The sequence below is a fragment of the Cucurbita moschata genome, unplaced genomic scaffold (assembly GCF_002738365.1).
Source record: "Cucurbita moschata cultivar Rifu unplaced genomic scaffold, Cmos_1.0 Cmo_Scf00023, whole genome shotgun sequence".
In the NCBI taxonomy this organism is placed as follows: Eukaryota; Viridiplantae; Streptophyta; class Magnoliopsida; order Cucurbitales; family Cucurbitaceae; genus Cucurbita; species Cucurbita moschata.
The window spans coordinates 1027538-1048569 of NW_019268539.1; the positions used below are offsets into that span (position 1 = coordinate 1027538).

Below are 21032 nucleotides of genomic sequence, written 5' to 3' on the forward strand. Positions count from 1 at the left end.
TTATAATAATAAATAAATAAATAAACAAGGAGGTCAAACTAAAAAAAATAGTGTGGTATTGGTCAAAATAGTTGGATAATTACACAACTATCAATACCATATGCCACTCTGTTTGATCCCTCTTTTTAACAAATAAAAGTGGGGTGAAGCAAAGAAGGGTCTCATACATACATACATACATACATACATACATACATACATATATATATATATATATATATATATGTATGTATATATATAGATAAAGATTCTAAAGTTCTTTATCCAATTTAGTGAGAACTTTTCTGATTGCTTCACCTTCAAACGTAATAGAATTGAACATAAAACTGAAACCTAAATATCTATTCTCCTAACCATAAAAAGAACAGCTATAAGAACTACACAGACAGTGTCAGCATGAAAAGGAAGTCTTTCAAACTTCACCTATATGATGTAGAGAAGGTCATGACTTGATGGTAAGCTCTGCTCTGAGGTGAAGGACGCCATTTATGAAGTAAATGCTATCTTCAGCCGTGAAGGAAGTCCATGGTATACCAAACAAGTTCCGGTACCCGACAGCTTTTCCGCCTGTGAACGTGTAGTTACCCTTATATTTACTGAGGAACTCTTCGCTCGGCTTTGATCTTGCTGAAAACTCGTAATCCACCGCAAAAGTCACAGACCCTTTCTCCTGCATCCCCAAGAACAATCCAAAACAATGGAAGGAGCTCTGTTGGTCCATGTTGCAATGAGCAGACAAGAAGAATCCTTGCCCTCCCAAATGAAATGCTTGTGAATAAATTCGTCCAGATGGGAACAAGCTTATACATTCTTCTCTTTTCAAGTCCAGAAATATTACACACTGCTGTCGAGGAAGTTCTAATTCGATGATCTTAACTGGCCGATACTTGTAGGTCCTCTCGATGAAGGGATGGCTCGGGGAAGTAGAGTCGTCGGTAATCAAGGCTCGTTGTCTGTGGGGGAAGTCAGCTTTGAAAAAGAGTGCTTCAAGCACGAGTTTGGAAGCAGCCTCGTGATCAAAGTCGATACATGTCAATACCTTCTTAAGCTTCCGGCAGGACATGTAAGGAAAGCGAATGAATCGAGCAAGACGAACACCGAGGACTTCTTGCCGCTCCTCTAACGAAGGATAATGGAACCTCGCCCACTTCAAAACAAAGTCAAATACTGCATCCTCCGATGCTACTAGAAGATCATTACTAGATAATATTGCCTCTATCCCAGAAAGGGGAAACTGCAATATATCTTCTTGGTACCTGAGATATGCACATAATGGTGTCATTTTATCCGTTTTTCATGCATGTCTTATCTATCTTATTTGATTAGCTATGCAGCTCATGAAGCGACTTATTTTAAGTTCTGACAGTAACAACATCAGCATGTATATTTACCAAAACCCAAAAGATCTAGATGCAGGTGCAGCATACATGAAACGTCAAAAGAAGGCATAAAGAGTACGGTTTCAAGCCATACTAATAGCCCGACTAATTCAAGATCGACTCCTTCAGCATACATGAAACATCAAAAGAAGGCATAAAGAGTACGGTTTGAAGCTATACTGATAGCCCGACTAATTTAAGATCGACTCCTTCAGCATACATGAAACATCAAAGAAGGCATAAAGAGTACGGTTTCAAGCTATACTGATAGCCCGACTAGTTTAACATCGACTTCTTCAGCATACCTGAAGCATCAAAAGAAGGCATAAAGAGTACGATTTCAAGCTATACTGATAGTCCGACTAATTTAACATCAACTCCTTCCGCATACATGAAACATAAAAAAAGGCATAAAGAATACGATTTCAAGCTATACTGATAGCCAGACTAATTTAAGATCGACTCTTTCAGCATACATTAAACATCAAAAGAATGTTAAGAACAGAGAGAAAAATGGAAAGACCAGAAGAATTGGGAGAAACCTCACACTCTATTGAAGAATGAAATTGGCTATAATATAACGTTATAGAATACACTAAAAACAAATCTAGTATGACTAAATCAAATCTAATTCAAATAACTAAATCAAATATAATCCAAATAACTAAATCAAATCTAAATCAAATAACAAAACCTAACCATTCCTCCCTTAAACTGAACACAAATAGTAATCCTTTTATATCTACGTCAGAACAGACTTCCAATAATCCTCTCTCCATTTTGCTCCAACCTTCTTTCCGCCCTCCGGTAACTCCATCAATTCCCATGTGTCATTTCTGTTTATTGCTTCCATTTCTCCAACCTTCTTTCCACCCTCAGGTAACTCCATCAATTCCCATGTGTCATTTCTGTTTATTGCTTCCATTTCCAAATCCGGCTTGCCTCCATTTCTCACTCTTCAATGCATCTTCAAAGTTTACAGGATCAGTAGTGGCCAAGTGAGCTTCATTATCTTCTTCAGAAAGATCTTCTCCTGTTGCATAGTCTGTCATCCAGATTGGTGGTCTCCTATTCCTCCCCTTATTCGAGCTAGGAGAGCTTGCTTCCGCCGGAGAAGAAGAGCTTGCTTCAGCCAAAGAGCCCAAGGATATATTTTCCTCTGCAGCATCAATATCAGATTTGCTTCCTTCTTCATTTTCATCAAACACATCTGCTGCCTCCTCTTAATCACCCCATTCCAGATCACACATAATGGATTCTTCATAGGTCTTATCCCAGTCCCAACTCTTATCTTCCTCGAATACATCATCCCTACTTATTATGATCCTTTGTGAAGTTCGATCATAGAGTCGGTAAGCCTTTGACTCTTCACTAACTCCCAGCAAAACACAACTCAAACTCTTATCATCCAACTTAGTTCTATTACGGTCCGGCACATGAACATGAGAGATACATCCAAAAAATCTAAAATGCTCAACTAAAGGTTTGACTCCACTCCAAGTTTCTTCTGGAGTTTTATTTTTGACAGCCAAGGTTGGACTTCAATTCAGTACATGCATAGTCCAGTTGACTGCTTCAGGCCAAAAAAATTTCGGAATTTTCTTTTCTAAAATCACACTATGAACCATATTCATAATAGTTCTATTTTTTCGTTCCGCAATTCCGTTATGCTGTGGTGTGTATGCAGCTGTCAGTTGTCTTTGTATACCATTTACATCACAAAAATTGGTGAATTCTTGTGATGTAAACTCTCTTCCTCGATCAGTTCGTAAGGCTTTAATAAATGAGTTTGTTTCCTCCTCAACATGAATCTTAAAGTTTGTAAATACAGCAAAGGCCTTTGATTTTTCTATTAAGAAATAAACCCATGTTTTTTCTGCTTTAGTCCTCTGTGAAAGTAATCAAGTAACTTTTCTTGCTGTTTGAGATGAGTTCGATCGGTCCACAAATATTAGCTTGCACTAATTGGAGAATTTGTGAAGCTCACCATGTGCTCCTTTTTGGAAACGAGTGCCTTTTGTTGCTTACCCACCCGACAATTTTTATACAGTCTCATTGGAGACTTGAGCTCTTGTAAACCATCCACCATCTTCTTTTGCTGAAGAGTCTTTAATCCCTTGAAGCCCAAATGTCTATACCTATAGTGCCAAAGTTGCTCAATATCTTCTGTGATTATATTGAAACAAGTGGATGCTACAAGCTGAGATATAGCATGCAGTACGAACAATCGATTCAAAGACATCTTTGTCTCCACGATTAAGCCTCTCTCAGAATGAAATACCTTTCACGTTCTATTTTGAAACAAAATGCCCTTTGCTTGCAATTTCCCAATACTCAGCAGATTGTTCTTCAGCTCTGGCACATAGAACAATCCTGTGATTATCGGTATGATTCCATTCACTTGCAGCTGTACATTATCCTTTCCCATTACAACCATGCTTGAGTTGTTGTCCAGCTTCACTGAATCTCTGAAACTTCCATCAAAATCTGAAAAATATTCCTCTTCCCACACAGATGATTGCTACATCTCGAGTCAAGGAACCACATATCTTCTCTATTGGCCTTATTCATATTCACGTAAGCTATCAGCAACATCTCTTCTTGAGTCTCTACATAGTTTGCCTCCTTCTCCTTGATCTGACATTCCCATTGAAAATGTCCTAGCTTGTAACAATTATAGCACTCCACTGTGGCCCTGTTGAAGGTTTGTCTGCCTTGTCCCCTTCCTCTGCCTCTAAAACTTCCACAACCTTGACTCCTTCCTCCAAATTGTTCACCATGAGTGATCTTCAAAACGTGTTCTTCTTCAACATGAGAACTCATGCGTTGTTCATGCACAAATAGACTGCTTTGCAACTCATCAATGGTTAAGATGGTTGTATCCTTGGACTCCTCAATGGAACACACAATATAATCAAAATTGGGAGTCGTAGATCTCAAAATCTTTTCAACTACTTCAACATCTCCTTTGTTCTCACCATTTAGTTTCATCTTGTTGGCTATGCTAAGGGTTCGAGCAAAATACTCATTTACAGATTCTCCTGCCTTCATGTGAAGCATTTCAAACTCATTCCGAAGAGCTTGCAAATGTGCATGCTTTACCCGTGTCGAATCTTGATATTTCTGCTTCATAGAATCCCATATGTTCTTTGTTGTATCCTTGTTGAGGATGTCTCCAAGATCGAACGATCTAATGCTTGAAATAGATAATTCTTTGCTTTCAAATCTTTCAACTTCTCGTCTTCGACGTGCTTCTTCTAAGCATCTGTGAAAACGATGTCTTCTGTTGCTGCAGAAATCTCATTCTCCACCAAACCCCAGTACTCCTTTGAACGCAAAAAAAATTTCCATGAGCATCGCCCAATGATCATAGTACCCATCAAATTTCGGAATTACAAGCGGCACAAATGAACTCTCCATCGACATACTTTTATTATGACACGTAGGAGACTATTGCTTCTAGTTTTAACTTGGCTTTGGCTAAGTTTAGGGCAGGGCTCTAATACCAAATGTTTTAACTTGGCTAACTAAATCAAATCTACTTCAAATAACTAAAACACCTATCTCCTTCAAATAACTAAAACACCTATCTCCTTCAAATAACTAAAACACCTATCTACTTCAAATAACTAAAACACCTATCTACTTCAAATAACTCAACCAAATCTAATTCAAATAACTAAAACACCTAACTAAATCAAATCTAATTCAAATAACTAAAACACCTAACAAAGAAGGCATAAAGAGTACGGTTTCAAGCTATACTAATAGCCCGTCTAATTTAAGATTAACTCCTCCAGAATGCATGAAACTCCCAATGTCTCAGGTTTACTTCTTCAAATCGACTCCTCTGGTATCCCGACTTATTTAAACATTTGATATAATATTTTAAGTTACATTACAAGAACCGTCTCTAAACTTTCATGTTAGATTCCTTAAATTTCAGAAGTGTCCAATAGGTCCTACACTTTCAACTTTAAGTCTAATAGATCCGTCTTTCCTTCTATATTCAATCTACGGCCAACCTCGATACACCTGTTTCACAATGGCGGATCTTGAGTGAGGGAAGCCGAAGCATTGGTCAAGAGAGAGAAAGAAGAGAAACTATAGATCAAGAAAGTCACATTAGTTACACCAGACCCGATACACCTTTTTTTTCTACCTGTTTCACCGTGGTGACCAAGGACAGACAAAACTCATGAATGCTTTCATTACTTACAGATACATCACGAGAGGTTGACCAAGCTTCAGCGGAACTAGGATGGGAGGATTGAATAGAGGTTTCTTCATTTTTCACAAAGTATTGACATTCATGTTTATAAAATAAAATACAAGTTTAAATCACAATTTACAGTTAAAATTTAACATTTTCCAGTTCACAAAGAAGACTACAAGATCGACCAAGTTAATGTTTTAGTCATAATTTTCATACTTTCTTCCATTCAGATCAAAATAATAGATTATAGAGAATAAAATACGAAGAAAAATACAAAAACTATAATATGTGATCTTCATGAGAAATGTGAACTTACTTGATTAAGTCTTTATAACGACCAGCAAGGTACTGTTTTGCTGCATCGGTCAGTGATTGGACGGCTTCAGCCATTAAAACACTGGAAGGAAGATCCAAATAGACCAATGCAGACTCAGGTGTCATAGGCAAAAGTCGCAATTCTCTGCTGCAATACCTCATGCATGAAGAAACCTCGTATTTATCAGCAGCCATTAGCACGTCCAATAAAGCAGGAGCTTTGGTAACAGACAAGCTATTGCAGTACATAAAGTTCAACAACTCCATCAGAGCAGCTTCCTCTGTTCCAAGTAAAAAGACATCATATAGAAAGTCATCTTTCTCTTTATAACACAACCAAAACATAATCATTCAACGGTTTTCGTTCGGAAAGAAATTTTATATGTTATTTCTTACCAGAGGCACTGATCCGCAAGGTCACAAGTCGTTGGTCGGATTCTTTCATACCATTTGAGAACAACTAGAAGTTTATAAGATAGTGAGAGAAGGAAATATCTTGGGATTTTTGTGCATGATTGTCAGGAAACAAGGTCAATAAAGACGATTAACGTTTACCTTATAGAAGAACGGGCTTTTGGCCGCCAAAATAGGAGAGCTAATATGCAAGGTCTTCACCCTCGTCACGGTAGACGAATCCAAATTTAAATCATTGCCATTGGCAGCTTCATCACCTGCAAAAACGCCTCCATGTATCAACAAAACCATGATCATATCAAATTTTGATTCGACCAAAGAAATTCTTATTAGACTTTCTGTTACCTGATAGTGATTCTTCAATCATTGCCACAGGTCCCTCATCTGGATTTTCTAAGGACAAGACCTCGACCATATCAGGATCATCACAGGTTAAAACTTGCTGCTGTGGGCATTTACCGAGATCGAGAACTAAGTGAAAAAACGTAAAGGAATTACTTATTCTGGTCGACTTTTCCACGCACGAAACAGTCAAAAGAGAAGTTCCACCATCAATGCATCAAGAAAGTAAGTGATCCCACTAACACATTGGAAGAAAATGAAAATGTTTCACACTGAAAGCATAAATTGATCTCTCGATATTCCAATATTTCATACCAAGAAAGAAAAATCGTAGAAAAGCTCCAGATTTACCATACGCAGCTGCAATTCAAGTAACATATTCCCCGAACTTTTTTTATATGTTCTTTCAGGAAAGATCGACCATGATAACCCTTTAACATCAACCTTTTAATATTAGAAACCCTGTATGAAACTTTGTAAAGTATGAACAAAATTAAGAAATAAATTGCTAAAAAATTCCAACATGAGTGTTCTATACACAAGAATATAAAACAGAGAAAATGGAGCTTGGTAGAATCTGGAATCCATCCAAAGTACAGAAGCCTACGATTAAAAATTAAGAACGTAAACTTCAAATCGAACATTTCCCCTTTCGTTTCCTCAGCTTGACGTGCCTTGAAGCAAACTCATACAATCTATTCTGAATTCTAAAAGTAATTTTCTATGAATTCAAGGCCCAGAGACAAAAAGACCATCAGCAAACTCAAGATGGATTTGAGCTAGTAGTAGAAACGGCCCTGAAATCGAAAATTATTTTTGGAAAAGGAAAAAAAATCTTCGAATTCTGTCAGGTTCTTCGTAAACCAGAATCGCTGATGAAGCTAGCTACACTAATCCAACAAAAAAATCTAACTCGTCTAAATGTAGAAAGAAGAAGAAAAAAATGATTCTCAGAAACGAAAAAGAGAAAAAACACAGTTGAGTAGAACTCACAATTTTCCGTTTTCCTTTCTTCTTTCCTCCTCTTTCGGCGAGCCCAATCAAGGACGCTACTACGGCCAGCAAAATCCGGCTCAGTTTCATCGGAGCCACCAACGATCTCAATCCTTAGCAGGCGATCAGAAAAGTTACTGTCGTCAAAAGCGAAACCAAAATCAGAATCCGGCGACGAAGTGGAAGCAGCGAGCACATAATCCGAGTCAATCGCGGCTCTGGGATCGAACAAATCAGTGTTGAAATCTTTCATATTTGGGAACAGAAACACAGCTGCAATTGAAGAAAGATCTTGGTGTTGAAGCCCCTAAAACCCTCAGCAAATCGGCCAAAAAGGTAAAAACAAACAAAAAATCAGAAATAAATGTAGAAGATGGAGAATTTATAGATTGCAAGAGAAGAAGAAGATTGTTGGTTGGATTCAAAATCAAAATCAAAATCAAAATCAAAATCAAAATCAAAATCCTTCGTTTCCATATCTGCAGAATTCAGTTGGTTAATTTTGTCTTTATACTCGTCACTCACTATACTAACAAAATCTTATCTCATTAACTTAAACTATATATTTAAATGGTCGATTTTTATTCTTTTTCAATATTATTCTTTTTATTTTTTAATGGTTAAATTCAAATTAACTCAAATAATTTAAATTGTTCTTCAAATAATAATCATACAAATTTGCAAATTCTAGTGAAGAAAAGTATTTTATCTCTTTCTCAAAATTATAGTTTTTTTTTAATATATAGATTTTTTTTTCTTTACAAAAAAAAATATATTTTTTTTTCGGATGAAAAGAAAATTTCTAAAATTCAAATCATTTCCTCACCGTTTTTCGTATAAAAATTCTCTACCCCACTCTAGTCCCGACCCCAATTCAGTCTAATCCCGACCAACTGATTTTATTAATGTGTTATTGGATGAAATCCTATCCTTTGTAAATCGAATCACATTAATAACTTTGTAAGAAGTGAATTATAATTCTAAAAATATATATATAATATACCATTTAAATTAATTTAAATTTAGAAAAAATTAATTATACTCATTTTCGAGGGAAAAATTTTCAATTTATACTAAACGTTAAATTTTTTTGTCCATACATTAAAAAAAAATCTCCAAAGAACATTGTTATTTTTGGGTTATAAGATAGCAATGAAGAGAATACCTTAAAATTCATAACCGAGTCTAAGTCGATAAAGAGGAGAAGAGAAACAATGAAGAGAATGGTCATTGAAACATACCCTAAAATTCATAACCCGAGTCCAAGTCAAGAAAGAGGGAGAGAGAAGCAATGAACAGAATAGCCATTGAACCATACTCTAAAGTTCATAACCGAGTCCAAGTCAAGAGAGGCAGAGAGAACAGAATGGTCATCGAAATATACTCTAAAATTCATAACTGAGTCCAAGTCGAGAGAGAGCGAAACAATGAACAAAATGGTCATAGAAACATATCCTAAAACTCATAACCGAGTCTAAGTCGATAAAACTCTCCCGAACATAAACAATCCAAATTTACCCACTAACAAAGAGTATTAGATTTACATTTAGAAGTGAAATGCCATACAAAAACAACGTAATATAATACATGTGAGTGAACAACATACAATGGCAGCACTCAGTCAGTCAAGAACAATGTAGAACAATAATTTTTTAACACGACAAAAAAGATGTTAAAAATGAAATGAATTTAAGATTAGACTCTACTTTTTTCACTAACCTTCCAATTTCCATCACAAAATAGCTTCTGTACCCATTGTTGTGGTTGAATTCTCCATCTCTGGTGGAGGCTTTACATACTTTCCTATAACCTTTTGGTGTCTCCTATGTCTCATTCTGTCTAGCTTAGCTTTACTCTTTTGCTTTCTGTTCTCTTTCTGTCGATATCGTAAATTCTTCTCTCTCTCGTACATGCCTTCCCAAAACACTTCGCCTGTCGATGGCCACAACCACCGTCTCGTGGGGTGGTCGGTATCTGCTTCCTCTCCCAACTCCTCGTCCATGCTCTTTATCATGGCGTATGAAAACCATTTTATCCACATTCTGCCTCTCCGTGTGTCGAACTTGTGTTGCTCTTGCATTGCACCGGTCTCGGGGTTCATGTATACCATTCGCCTTGCACTGTGATATGCCCAAACGTTTACGAGGAGCTCGAGTAGCTGGGAGTAGCAGTGCTTGTCCTGTAAATAAAAGTACAGTTCAACTCTAGCAATTACAATGAAATGCTCATAGTTCCATGTTGACATCTAAAAGGACGAGGGGCGTTACTTTGGACAAACTCAAATAACACCGTCCACTTGTCCGGTGTTCGTCGTACATTTGCGCATCTAAGGCATCAACGAACATTCTGCAGACAAAAGAAATGAACGAACTAAAGCCATGGTGCAGTGAAGATAGGAGAATGATCTCTTACAAACCTTGAAAACATGACAAATTCGAGAAAAGATCCGGTTGGTAGAACCCAGCTCTGCATAGCGGACCATGTATAGCCATCTGCAGGCATGGGCGGTAACAATTCGAGATCACTTTTTATACCATACATCGTCTTCAATGACTCAGAGAACACGAACCTATAAACAAAAAGGGCATAGGCAAAGAATTGATATCAGAAGATTGTATAAAGAGAGTTCAGATGTTTCAGTACAAAAACTTGAGCATGAATTTTCAGGTCTTACTTGCAATTTCCAGCATTTATGGAATCACAAAATGACCAAAAATCAAGCTGTAGCGGGTTTCTTGGATCCGAGTCCATGCGAACCCAAAAGTAGAGTGCATCTCCATATCTTCGCGTCTCAATTGCATCTAATAATGCAGTTTCAGCGATTTTCGACGGTGATGCCTGTTCAACCTCACCATCGGTTAGACAAAGGTGCGTTGCTTTTCTTTGTCAAAATATTGTTCTACTATCCAAAAATACGTTGAGGATTGTTGGAAGAGAGTACCACATATGATAATTAAGAGGATGATCATAGGTTTATAAGTAAGGAATAGATAAGAGGCCTTTTGGGAAAACGAAAAGCTCAAAGTGGACAATATCATACTATTGTGGAGATCCGTAATTCCTAACATGGTATCAGAGTTGCCATGGGCTTAACTTAGCCATGTCAAGAAAATCCTCAAATATCGAACAAAGAAGTTGTGAGCCTCGAAAATATAGTCAAAAGTGACTCAAGTGTCGAACAAAAGGTGTACTTTGTTCGAGGGCTCCAAAGAACGAGTTGAGTCTAGATTAAGGGGAGGTTGTTCGAGGACTCCATAGGCCTCGGGGGAGGCTCTATAATGTACTTTGTTCAAGGGGAGGATTGTCGAGGATTGTTGGGTGGGAGTCCCATGTTGGTTAATTTAGGGAATGATCATGGGTTTATAAGTAAGGAATACATCCCATGAGAGCTTACGCTCAAAGCGGACAATATCATACCATTGTGGAGATCCGTGGTTCCTAACAGGGTCGTGGTTCGTAATATCTTATGGAACAGTCTAAACATTCACTTCTTTTGTGTAAATAATCTATCTAAAGCTCATGCAACACCAGCTATGTTACTTACTTTCAGTAGAAGAAAACTATAAATGTAAAAGTGAATTCAAGAAAAAAAACTTCAGAAAAAACATGGACAGAGCGATGTCACATACATTCCTGGCAGTGGCTCTCCAAGATTGAAAACCGATCCAAGCGTTCTTGTGTATGCGGTCGACCTGGTTAGCAATTGCAAAGAAGGCTCCATACTCACCGAGTACATTTCGGTAGTAAGGGTTATTGAGAAGTGGAAGCCGTGATGGTGCATCAACATCATCAGTTCCAGGTCGCCTGCCTTTACTCGACTGCAAGAATAACATTTAACATCTACATTAAGATGGTAACTCACTTTTTCTTTGTTTCATTTTTTGAATAAGAAACGACTTTTAATTGGTTGATGAAGATATTTTAAAACACATCTGCTAGGGAGAGGTTTCCAGAACCTTATAAGAATACTTTGTTCCCCTCTCCAACCGATGTGGGATCTCACAATCCACCCCCTTGGGGGCCTAGCATTCTTGCTGGCACACCACCCGGTGTCTAGCTCTGATACCATTTGTAACAACCCAAGCTTACCGCTAGCAGATATTGTCCTCTTTGGCTTTCCCTTCTAGGCTTCCCCTCTAGGTTTTAAAATGCGTACGCTAGGGAGAGGTTTCCACACCCTTATAAGGAATACTTCGTTCCACTATCCAACTAATGTGAGATCTCACAATCCACCCTTTAGGGGCCCAGCGTTCTTGTTGGCACACTGTTACGGTCTCTGGCTTTGATACCATTTATAACAGCTCAAGCCTACCACTAGCAGATATTGTTCTCTTTAAACTTTCCCTTATGGGTTTCCCCTCAAGGTTTTAAACACGTTAGGTAGAGGCTTTCACACCCTTATAAGAAATGTTTTGTTCTCCTCTCCAACCGACGTGGGATTTCACAAGCAGAATTGACATTATTGATTCACATTCACATCTATGAATATCATTGAAGTTAAAAATAAAAAAATAAAAAAACCATTATAATGATTGCATAATGCAGAAAACCACATGGTTGTCATAGGATGATATTTAAAGAAAAAGTCTTTCAACATCAAGTTTGCACACGGAAAACAAAACAATAACAAAAATTTTGCGCAACCTACCAGCCCGATTCCACGATAAAGAGAATATCGGTGCAGGAAAGGCCAAACTCCTTCCCCAAAGTAAGGTTCATAGATGCATAATGGTTGTCCAGTCCTTTCAAGCTCCCCTTCATCCCTCTCATGCAAATCATTCTTAGACCTATCGGCCCTCTTAGCACTTCGATACACATCCTCCCACGTGCTATGAGGTTGTTCGGTTCTATCTTTTATCTGTCAAATTCAAGTATCAATGAATATTGAAGACATACAAAATCAATATAAATCATAGAAAACCAAAGATGAGCAGCTTATAATCTCACCTCTTCTTCCTCTCTTCTTCTTTTGATATTAGACATCACTGTTTGTTTTTCCTCCTCCCATATATCATATACAAATGACTCATTAAAAGCAATAGGATTACCAGGCTTCCCCTTTTTAGTTTGGTTCCAATGCTTTTCAAATTCATCTAAAATTGTGAAACTTTTTTGGTTTCTGTGCAGGATGGCCAAATTTGATACCCCTTCAAATAACTGCCACTGCCATTTTTCTTTCAGTTTGGAAGGGATTTCGGCGACTTCCTTAGCTGGCGCAGCTTCTGATGGAAGCTTAAGAACAGCATCAAGTAGTGAGGCATATCCGACAACCGTTTCTGAAACCATCAAGTTTTTCACTGTGCCCCGTCCAGTTGAAGCAATACTACGAGCAACTGGCGATACTCTCCCTTTCGAGATCACTTCCAAAATAACTTGGGAAAGTACATTGAAATTTCCCGTGGGAAACAAATAGCCGTTTACCCTGTCATCAACCTAGTTGTTATTGCCAATGCAGTCAGTAGTTTGCCCAGGATTTGTACGTACGTATGTATATATGTATGAATGTATGTACGTACGTACGTACGTACGTATGAAAGTACAAAGAAGAGACCACACAGAAAAGACTTCAATCAACTCAAAGACTGCCAAAAGGGAAAACAAGTAACTCTGGAAATACCCCCTAAGCAATTGTAATTTGAGAGCTCGTTTCCAGTCTCATTTGGCTTCGTTTTTTTTGGGGAATATCTGATCGTCCCTTTCCGTTGCATATTCGTTCTTACTTACGAATTCTTTCTTATTTGTGAAAGGAAAAAAAAATGTCTGAAAACAAATGTATGACGTGTTCAAACTGTCGAGAATATGAATAAGCATCATCCTGTGTATGACACGCTACCGAAAAGTAGGAAGATAAGAAATGAGAAACGTACGTGTTTCCTAATATTGGCAAGATCCGGGGCGATGATTGGTTTTCCCATGCTCATGGCTTTTACCAAAACCTGTGGAAAAGATTGCTCTTCCAAAAAAGAACCATATATAACAAGGTCAGCCATACTTAGAGCATTGTCTGAATCTGCATTGACAGGAACATGCTTCACAACACTCCCTGGATATTCCAGTCTCTGAGCAATCGCCTGCGGAAAATCGGATGACTCAATAAAAGCTAGCAATTCATTAAACGGAAAAAGTAAACCAAAGCAGACGCGCACCTCGACAGCCGTCGTGTAGTTGCTATTTGAATTCCCGCTTAGAACAAATATCTTGAGATGAGAATTGGAATGCTCATCCAAAGAAAACTCGTGAAGTAGTGGCAACATGGCCTGCAACATCATTGTATGTTCTAGCCACATGCCCCTATACAAAAATTGGCTTCCAACAATGGCAATAACCAAGTTGTCATTTGCATAGCCCATTTTTGCACGCGGATTATCAGCATCGGAGGTGATATCAGTTTCTGCTTCCAACGCTTCGGCAGGAAAGCTCGGAATCACGTAGAAATTCCCACTATCAAATGCAGAATAGATCATCTGTGGTAATTATACATATAACAAAACCAATTAATAAGAAGGGGCAACTTCCTTACTTCACAGGTTACAATAAAGTTATAAACTTACAAAGGTTGCAGAAAACCTTAACAGAAATATCAACTAGCCATTACCGGCATGGCGTAATTGGGAAAGACAACAACAGTTGAATGGTTGAATACTCTCTCCCAATCATTTAGAAGATCAAATAACCCATTTGAAGCGTAGTTTCGAGAGCGTAAGCCGAGGGTTTCTTCATGGATGGTCCAGATGAGTGGTAAGGATTTGAAAGGTTCCTGCAGGAAGCTGTAACAAGCAACAAAACTTGTTGAATTTGGCAAATTTCCATAAGTTCGCTATTAGTACGAGATAAGATGGATCGGTTCGTGGAATAAGAACACAAAACTAACTGCAAAAAAGTTATTTGCATAACGTCTTACCAGGAAAAGACGTCTTTCACTCCAAGAGAGTGCATAAGTATGCCATCATAGCTGGAAATAACATCATAAACATACTTAGAAACAATACGTAACTTAGTTAATCGAATGCTGTAGAAATAAAGGTCATAAGGTCAAAACACTGTGACGAGTAGCGTTAACATACTTTAGCCAATCAACCATGACCTCGGTCTCATCACAGGTTTGAATTAGAGTAACTGGGACTCCCATGTGCCTCCAAGCATCATTCACTGGTCCACCCTGAAGAGAATAAACCTGTAAAGCAAAAACTTAAGATATCAAATTATATGCTGGTCTAGATAATCTCCTCGACGGATATCATGTAAAATAAACACGGCAAGTTTAAGCTGCTGAACTTAGTTCTAGACTTCTACTTACAATGAAAGGCGTATCGAATATATAACATTGAAGAAAATGAACATGATTATTATGAGGAAAAGATGTAGTTTCAAATATATAACTATGAAGAGCGTATCGAGCATTCCAAGATATAGCAATGAAGGGAGTATCAAAGTAAGGATTGATGAACTAAATGGAAAGCCCCTTCCCAAAACCAAGTTTTTAGTCCACATCCTGCAACAAGGAGTAGCCAACAATTATACAGCCTTTATATTTCAATGTCGTCGTCGTTCTATATCCTTTCCTTGAACATATTTGAAATAGGAAATTCCAGAATACAGCATGCTGCATGCTTACTGTAATGGCTCAAGCCCACTGCTAGTAGATATTGGCCTCTTTAGGCTTTTCCTTTTAGGCTTCCCCTCAAGGTTTTCAAAACATGTCTGCTAGGGAGAGGTTTCCACATCCTTATAAAGAACGTTTCGTTCTCCTCTCCGATGTGGGATCTCACAATCCACCCCCTTCAGGGCCCAACGTCCTTGCTGGCATACCGCCTCGTGTCCACCCTCCTTTGGAACTCAGCTTCCTCGTTGGCACATCGCCCAATGTCTAGCTCTGATACCATTTGTAACAGCTCAAACTCACCGTTAGCAAATATTGTTCTCTTTGGGCTTTCCCTTTCAGACTTCCCCTCAAAGTTTTTAAAACGTGTCTACTAGGGAGAGGTTTCCACACCCTTATGAAGAATATTTTGTTCTCCTCCTCAACCGATGTGGGAGTCTCACAATCCACCCCCTTTAGGGCCAAGCGTCCTTACTGGCACACCGCCTCGTGTCCACCCTCCTTCAGGGCTCAGCCTCCTCATTGGCACATCGCCTAGTGTCTGGCTCTGATGCCATTTGTAACGACCCAAGCCCACCACTAGCAGATATTGTCTTCCTAGGACTTTCCCTTTCGGACTTCCTCTCAAGGTTTCTAAAACGCGTTTGCTAGTAAAAGGTTTCCACACTCTTATAAAGAATGTTTCTTTCTTTCGGTCTCCTCCTCAACCGATGGAGGATCTCACACATACACCTTCCCTCAAACATCCCCACAAATCCCCCAAAAAAATAAACTGCATAACAGAAGTTGAGAGTAAAAAAGGCTATATGTAAAAACTCTTGCATTCAGTGAATTACCTGAATTGCATATCCTATCTCTTGCAGAGCAGATGCAATGGTTACCATTAGAACTTGGTAAGAATCAACCAACAGATCTGAAAACACCTTCAAAGACAAAATGACAATAAAAGAAATCTCAATGTTCAACAACATCAGACATCACAGAGCTCAAAGATTTGAACCAATTCCTAAATATAGCTAAGATTGTGGTAGCAAACTTACCAGAGCAAGCTGAGGTTTCCTATACCCAAAACGATTAATAGTTCTATTGAAAGATGAAAAATCCCCTTCTCTTGCCTCTTTCTTAAGCTTCTCCAAAAGCTTCGACGGCTCAAATCGAATATCCTCCCCAAATTCCAACATACCCAACTCCTTCAAGAACTCCAAATCCCCTAAACTTTTCTCCACATCTTTAAAGGCAATGTCATACTTCTCCATGACTGATCCAGGCAAGAACATTTGAAAAAGAACCACGAAGAACAAGAACACACCCACAGTACAAATCCATTGCAAGTAATCAATCTTTTGGAAAAGCAAAAACCGAGAAAATCTCGATCTGGGTCTCTGTAGAAATGGGTACCTTTCGCCTCTGCTAATCGATGAAGAACGAAGAAGCGGGTCTCTCTTCAATGGATATCCATTCTCCAGAGAACCCATTTGCTTCAACTCAACATCCCAAAATCAATCGCATCAAATAACACCAATTTTCACAGCAAGAACTTGGGACTTCTGAGATTCAGAATCAAAAACAAAAAATGACCCACCAATCGCCGACAAGAGCTTAACTGGGGTGCGATAGATTTAGCAGAGTAGAGGAGGCAGTAAATTCAGAGCAAAAAAAACTGGAAGGATGGTTGTGAGCTGAGTAAAAATTGGTTAACTTAGAGAGCGAGGTTTGAGAAAAGACGTTGACGTGGATATAGGCATCGTCGTGTAGCGTCAAAGTTCATCTCCAAATGGGTCTCAATTATCAAAGATTGTCAAAGATTTTAATGGCGATGGTGGGATTTGCCAAATAAAGGGGGCTTCCTATTGTATTTTTAATTGTGATTAAGTAAAACAAATGTGAATCATTTGAACTAACGTTCTAAAATTGACAGATTCTGTTTCAATACTCCATTTTTAGATCCTGTTCAACTTACACATCAACATTCCTCAAGTATCATATCATAATTCAACTCATGAAAGCATGTTTTTGGATAAGAAGTCATTTAAATTCATTTGCTCATATATTGGATTAAATGAGGTGAACGGAATCATAAATTTCTAGTCGAAATCATTAAATGAAATTTTTTGTATGATCATTCTTAGTTCAACTTATCGTTAACCTAAGATTTGAATATAAATAACAATTAAGGATCGTGGTAGTCTAAATTATTCATACAAATTCAAATAGCTGCTGTTTTGTCATCATGGTCGTGACATTCCTATGCATCTCCAGCAATATGGTCGTGTTACTTATTACTTGCTTTTGAGATTGAAGATTATGCTCACAAAGCAACATAAATCATTTTATCCTCGCTCGTATGCATCTTAGGAATAATCTAGATTTGGTACTTGATGGGCCGACATTCCCCTATATCCATTGTGGCTTCTTGCTTCTACGAGTAAAGATTATCCTCACAAACTACTACAAGTCATTCCAGCATGTTTTATCCTCGTCACATGCATCCTAGAGAAATTTTCAGGAGGTCACTCAACATGTAATTGATCCAAACGAAGCACGCGTGACTATGGAGTTTCTATGATTATATTATTTCTTAGGCATTTTATTTCCAAGATTGCTCCCGATCTCATTTCATTTATGTACGTTCAGTTTTAACGTGTATTTTATAACCTAATTATTTCTCTTCCTGCATGAATGTTAAATAAATAAAATAAAATTTTAAATTTCACCTATTTTGTCATATTTAAAAAAAATTTAAATTGTCAAATAGGTTAAATTAATAAAAATATTTTCAAACGTTTAAAAAAATATTCATAAACTTTCGAGAGTCTTTCGAAAAAAAACTAAAAAATACTTAAAACTTTCGTAAAAATTACCATTATTGTTTAGTTTTGGATAGACACTGTTAGTACTTTATTTAAAAAATACCTTTAAACTTTCAAAATGGTCGGTACTTCTTACTTTACTATTAGTTTAGGCTGGGTTGAGTTTAAATAAATCAAAACTTCATTGGTTCACGAGCTCTCATAAAACTAGATTAGGTTGAACTAAACCAACCTAAATTTATTGTTAATTTTAACAAAGTCGTACACTACAATTGTATCTACATATTTATTTTACTTTTATTTAATTTCATAATTATTATTTTTATTAATGTTTTACGAACTAGCATTTTACTATTAATCGAAACCAATCCAACTCAAGGGTAATTTTATTATTTAATAAAAGTTATTTAGGTTGAAAAAATTTACGAATAATTGGGTCGGGTTTAAATAAATGTCCCAACTGAACCCACCGAACACCTATAAGCATATCATTTATACGCTTCATAGCATGTATATCATTGATTAACATGTAAAATTGACATACTTTATATACCAAACTCACATGTAACAAGGACTTCTTTTCACAATAAGTATAAAAGAAGCAACTTTTTTAACTCACACGTCTTTCACGTGTAAACAAATAAAAAATTATTTTAATTATTTTTTTATGAGTGAAATAAACAAAAATGGACTTTATTTAAATGAGCAAAATTTTAGGTGGATTTGGTTGGAAGATGAAAGTAAATCCAGCTGGAACCTGTGGCTTGAAACACTTCTTTTTATTGTAATTAATCAATGAAATTTCATTTTCTATTTTTGTTTTATGTAATTAAATATTGAAATCTAATAATAAACAAGTAAATAATTAAATATACAAATAGTACGCCGTCGAGTACTTGACGTATTCAAAGTAGCCAACTTGACCTTAATTCGAGTGTCAAAAAGCATATATGATTGATCAGGCGTCACAAAACATATACCCTCGAACAAAAGGTCAAATGTTCGAAGAATTATTCGATCAAAACTAAATGTTCAACGAATGACGATGATAATCTTATTACATGTTATAACAAATTATGAACGAAATATAGCTCCAACCGAAGGTTGATGAACAATAATAGAGCTACTTCAGCTGCAGTAAGATGATTATCTTTTCCACCCACTGCAGCACTACGAAAGCAAACAGCAAAAAGCAAAACTATACTCTCGAGCAAGAGATCAAACGTTCGATGTTCAACGAATGACGTGACGATCAAACGTTTGATAGTAACAAATTTGAATGAAATATAGCTCTAACCAAATTTAGACATGTGTTTTGGCTGACAGAACTGTGCCAGGAAGAAGGAAAATTGAACTAAATGTTGCTCAGGCTACACACAGTTCTGAAAGAGTGTACCTTGTGATGCAGGAAGAACACTGATAACGCCTAATAATTTCTCATATTCGACCAAGAGGGGACTCAAGAGTATGATCATCCACATACCACAGGTTGAATTCCCTGAAACGTTTGATCTTCTTCTCAAAGCCAGTGATGTAATTATTGTGTATTATAACATGCATTCCTTTGGTTTCCTGAACCCATGACTGGTTTTTGAAGTATAGTCCACCTGTTGGGAATGCTGGCTGTGGCAGCAGGTATAGATCCACCTGTATATCATCATTGTAGCCATTTTTAGGCAGTTTCTCTTTATAAGAAAATCTAATATACATATACATCGTAATGATTGAAGAGGGGAACGAAGTATTATTTATAACAATATCTGCTAACAATGGGCTTGGGCCGTTACAAAGGGTATCAGAGCTAGACACCGAGTGTCAGCGAGGACGCTAGGCCCCGAAGGAGGTGGATTGTGAGATCCCACATTGATTGAAGAGAGGAACGAGTGCCAGCAAGGACGCTGCGCCCGAAGGGGGGGTGGATTGTGAGATCCCACGTCGGTTGGAGAGGGGAATGAAGCATTATTTATAAAGTTGTGGAAACCTCTCCCTTAAGGGAAAGTTCGAAATGGAAAGCCCAAAGAGGATAATATCTGCTAGCGGTAGGCTTAGGCTGTTACATATAGTCTCTCGTTGACAACAAATTGAAGGATTACTCCACATTATGGGCTGGTTAAGAGATTAAATCCAAGTGATAGAGCCTTGTATGAACAAACGACTGGTTCAATAAGTTCAAGCAGCTTGGTGAATCGTTAGCTCATAGGAAAATTTGATTCTGGTACTAGACTACTAAAAGGAAGAAACAATATGGTTTGATAACACTTTTGTTCATGCAGCAAACAACGAACTCTCCCAAAGTTATCTAAAAGATTTTTTCTCATTGAATATTCTTTTATTTTTTTTCTAACCACGTTAACCAAAAGGAAGCCTTTGCCCTCAGAAGTTGAAGTCACAAGAATTTCTTGGATTTTTTAAAGGACAACCTTTTACTAAAATGGGAAGCAAACTCGTCAATCTGTGAGGGAGGAGATGCCAAGAATATGCAATAAAAAGGACCAAATAAGACCAGCACAAGGGGATGAGAGGAATAAGTGGTTTTGAGTATCCAAATTCTGTTTCACTCACACATCATGGGTATTAATGCTGCCAAGAGCAGGCTCTCACAAGAAAGTTTGAACATTTTTGGAGTACTAAAGAGAGTTTTCCATGCCAAATGGAATAGGAGGAGGGATTATACAGCCCACCTATATGAACAATGAGTACAAAAAGAGAGTGATATTAGACTTTAGCCTTTAATTTTTTATCTTTTAAGCAACCAAACTTTCATTAACAAGTGAAGGGATATACGAGGGCATTCAGAAAAACACAGCCCACATGAAAAAATAACCTATAAAAAGGCTTTCCAATAAGAAAAAGAATAACACCTAACCAATAATTACAAAAGGACTTGGGTACCACTGCCTAAGAAAGGATCAAAGTGTCTGATGATTTTTCTTTCCTTTTTTTTTTTTTTTTTTTTTTTTTTT

General features: G+C 37.4%; 3 protein-coding genes across 3 annotated transcripts in view; all 3 read right to left on the reverse strand.

Annotated features, from left to right (window-relative positions):
- Positions 1–263: 263 nt before the first annotated feature.
- On the reverse strand, positions 264–8190 carry LOC111460142 (BTB/POZ domain-containing protein POB1-like). Its single transcript, XM_023103267.1, has 6 exons — positions 7660–8190; positions 6670–6795; positions 6466–6581; positions 6307–6370; positions 5912–6191; positions 264–1256 (listed from the first exon to the last, which is right to left on the reverse strand). Exons 1-6 carry the CDS (start codon positions 7910–7912, stop codon positions 443–445), a joined length of 1653 nt encoding a protein of 550 aa, XP_022959035.1. The 5' UTR covers positions 7913–8190; the 3' UTR covers positions 264–442.
- A 944-nt stretch (positions 8191–9134) lies between these two features.
- Positions 9135–17031, reverse strand: LOC111460141. The gene is made up of 14 exons (XM_023103266.1): positions 16300–17031; positions 16096–16182; positions 14724–14833; positions 14561–14611; positions 14255–14426; positions 13806–14123; positions 13527–13730; positions 12607–13092; positions 12308–12517; positions 11289–11477; positions 10334–10497; positions 10076–10228; positions 9927–10005; positions 9135–9838 (listed from the first exon to the last, which is right to left on the reverse strand). Exons 1-14 carry the CDS (start codon positions 16732–16734, stop codon positions 9392–9394), a joined length of 3105 nt encoding a protein of 1034 aa, XP_022959034.1. The 5' UTR covers positions 16735–17031; the 3' UTR covers positions 9135–9391.
- Positions 17032–18965: 1934 nt separating this feature from the next.
- The window catches only part of LOC111460447 (UDP-D-xylose:L-fucose alpha-1,3-D-xylosyltransferase MGP4-like), a 6088-nt gene continuing 4021 nt past the window's right edge, over positions 18966–21032 (reverse strand). The window contains exons 4-5 of the mRNA XM_023103721.1: positions 19466–19716; positions 18966–19201 (exon numbers count right to left, since the gene is read on the reverse strand). Of these exons, the coding sequence (XP_022959489.1) occupies positions 19507–19716 (210 nt within the window). The 3' untranslated portion in view covers positions 18966–19201; positions 19466–19506. The remainder of the gene's footprint in view (positions 19202–19465; positions 19717–21032) is intronic.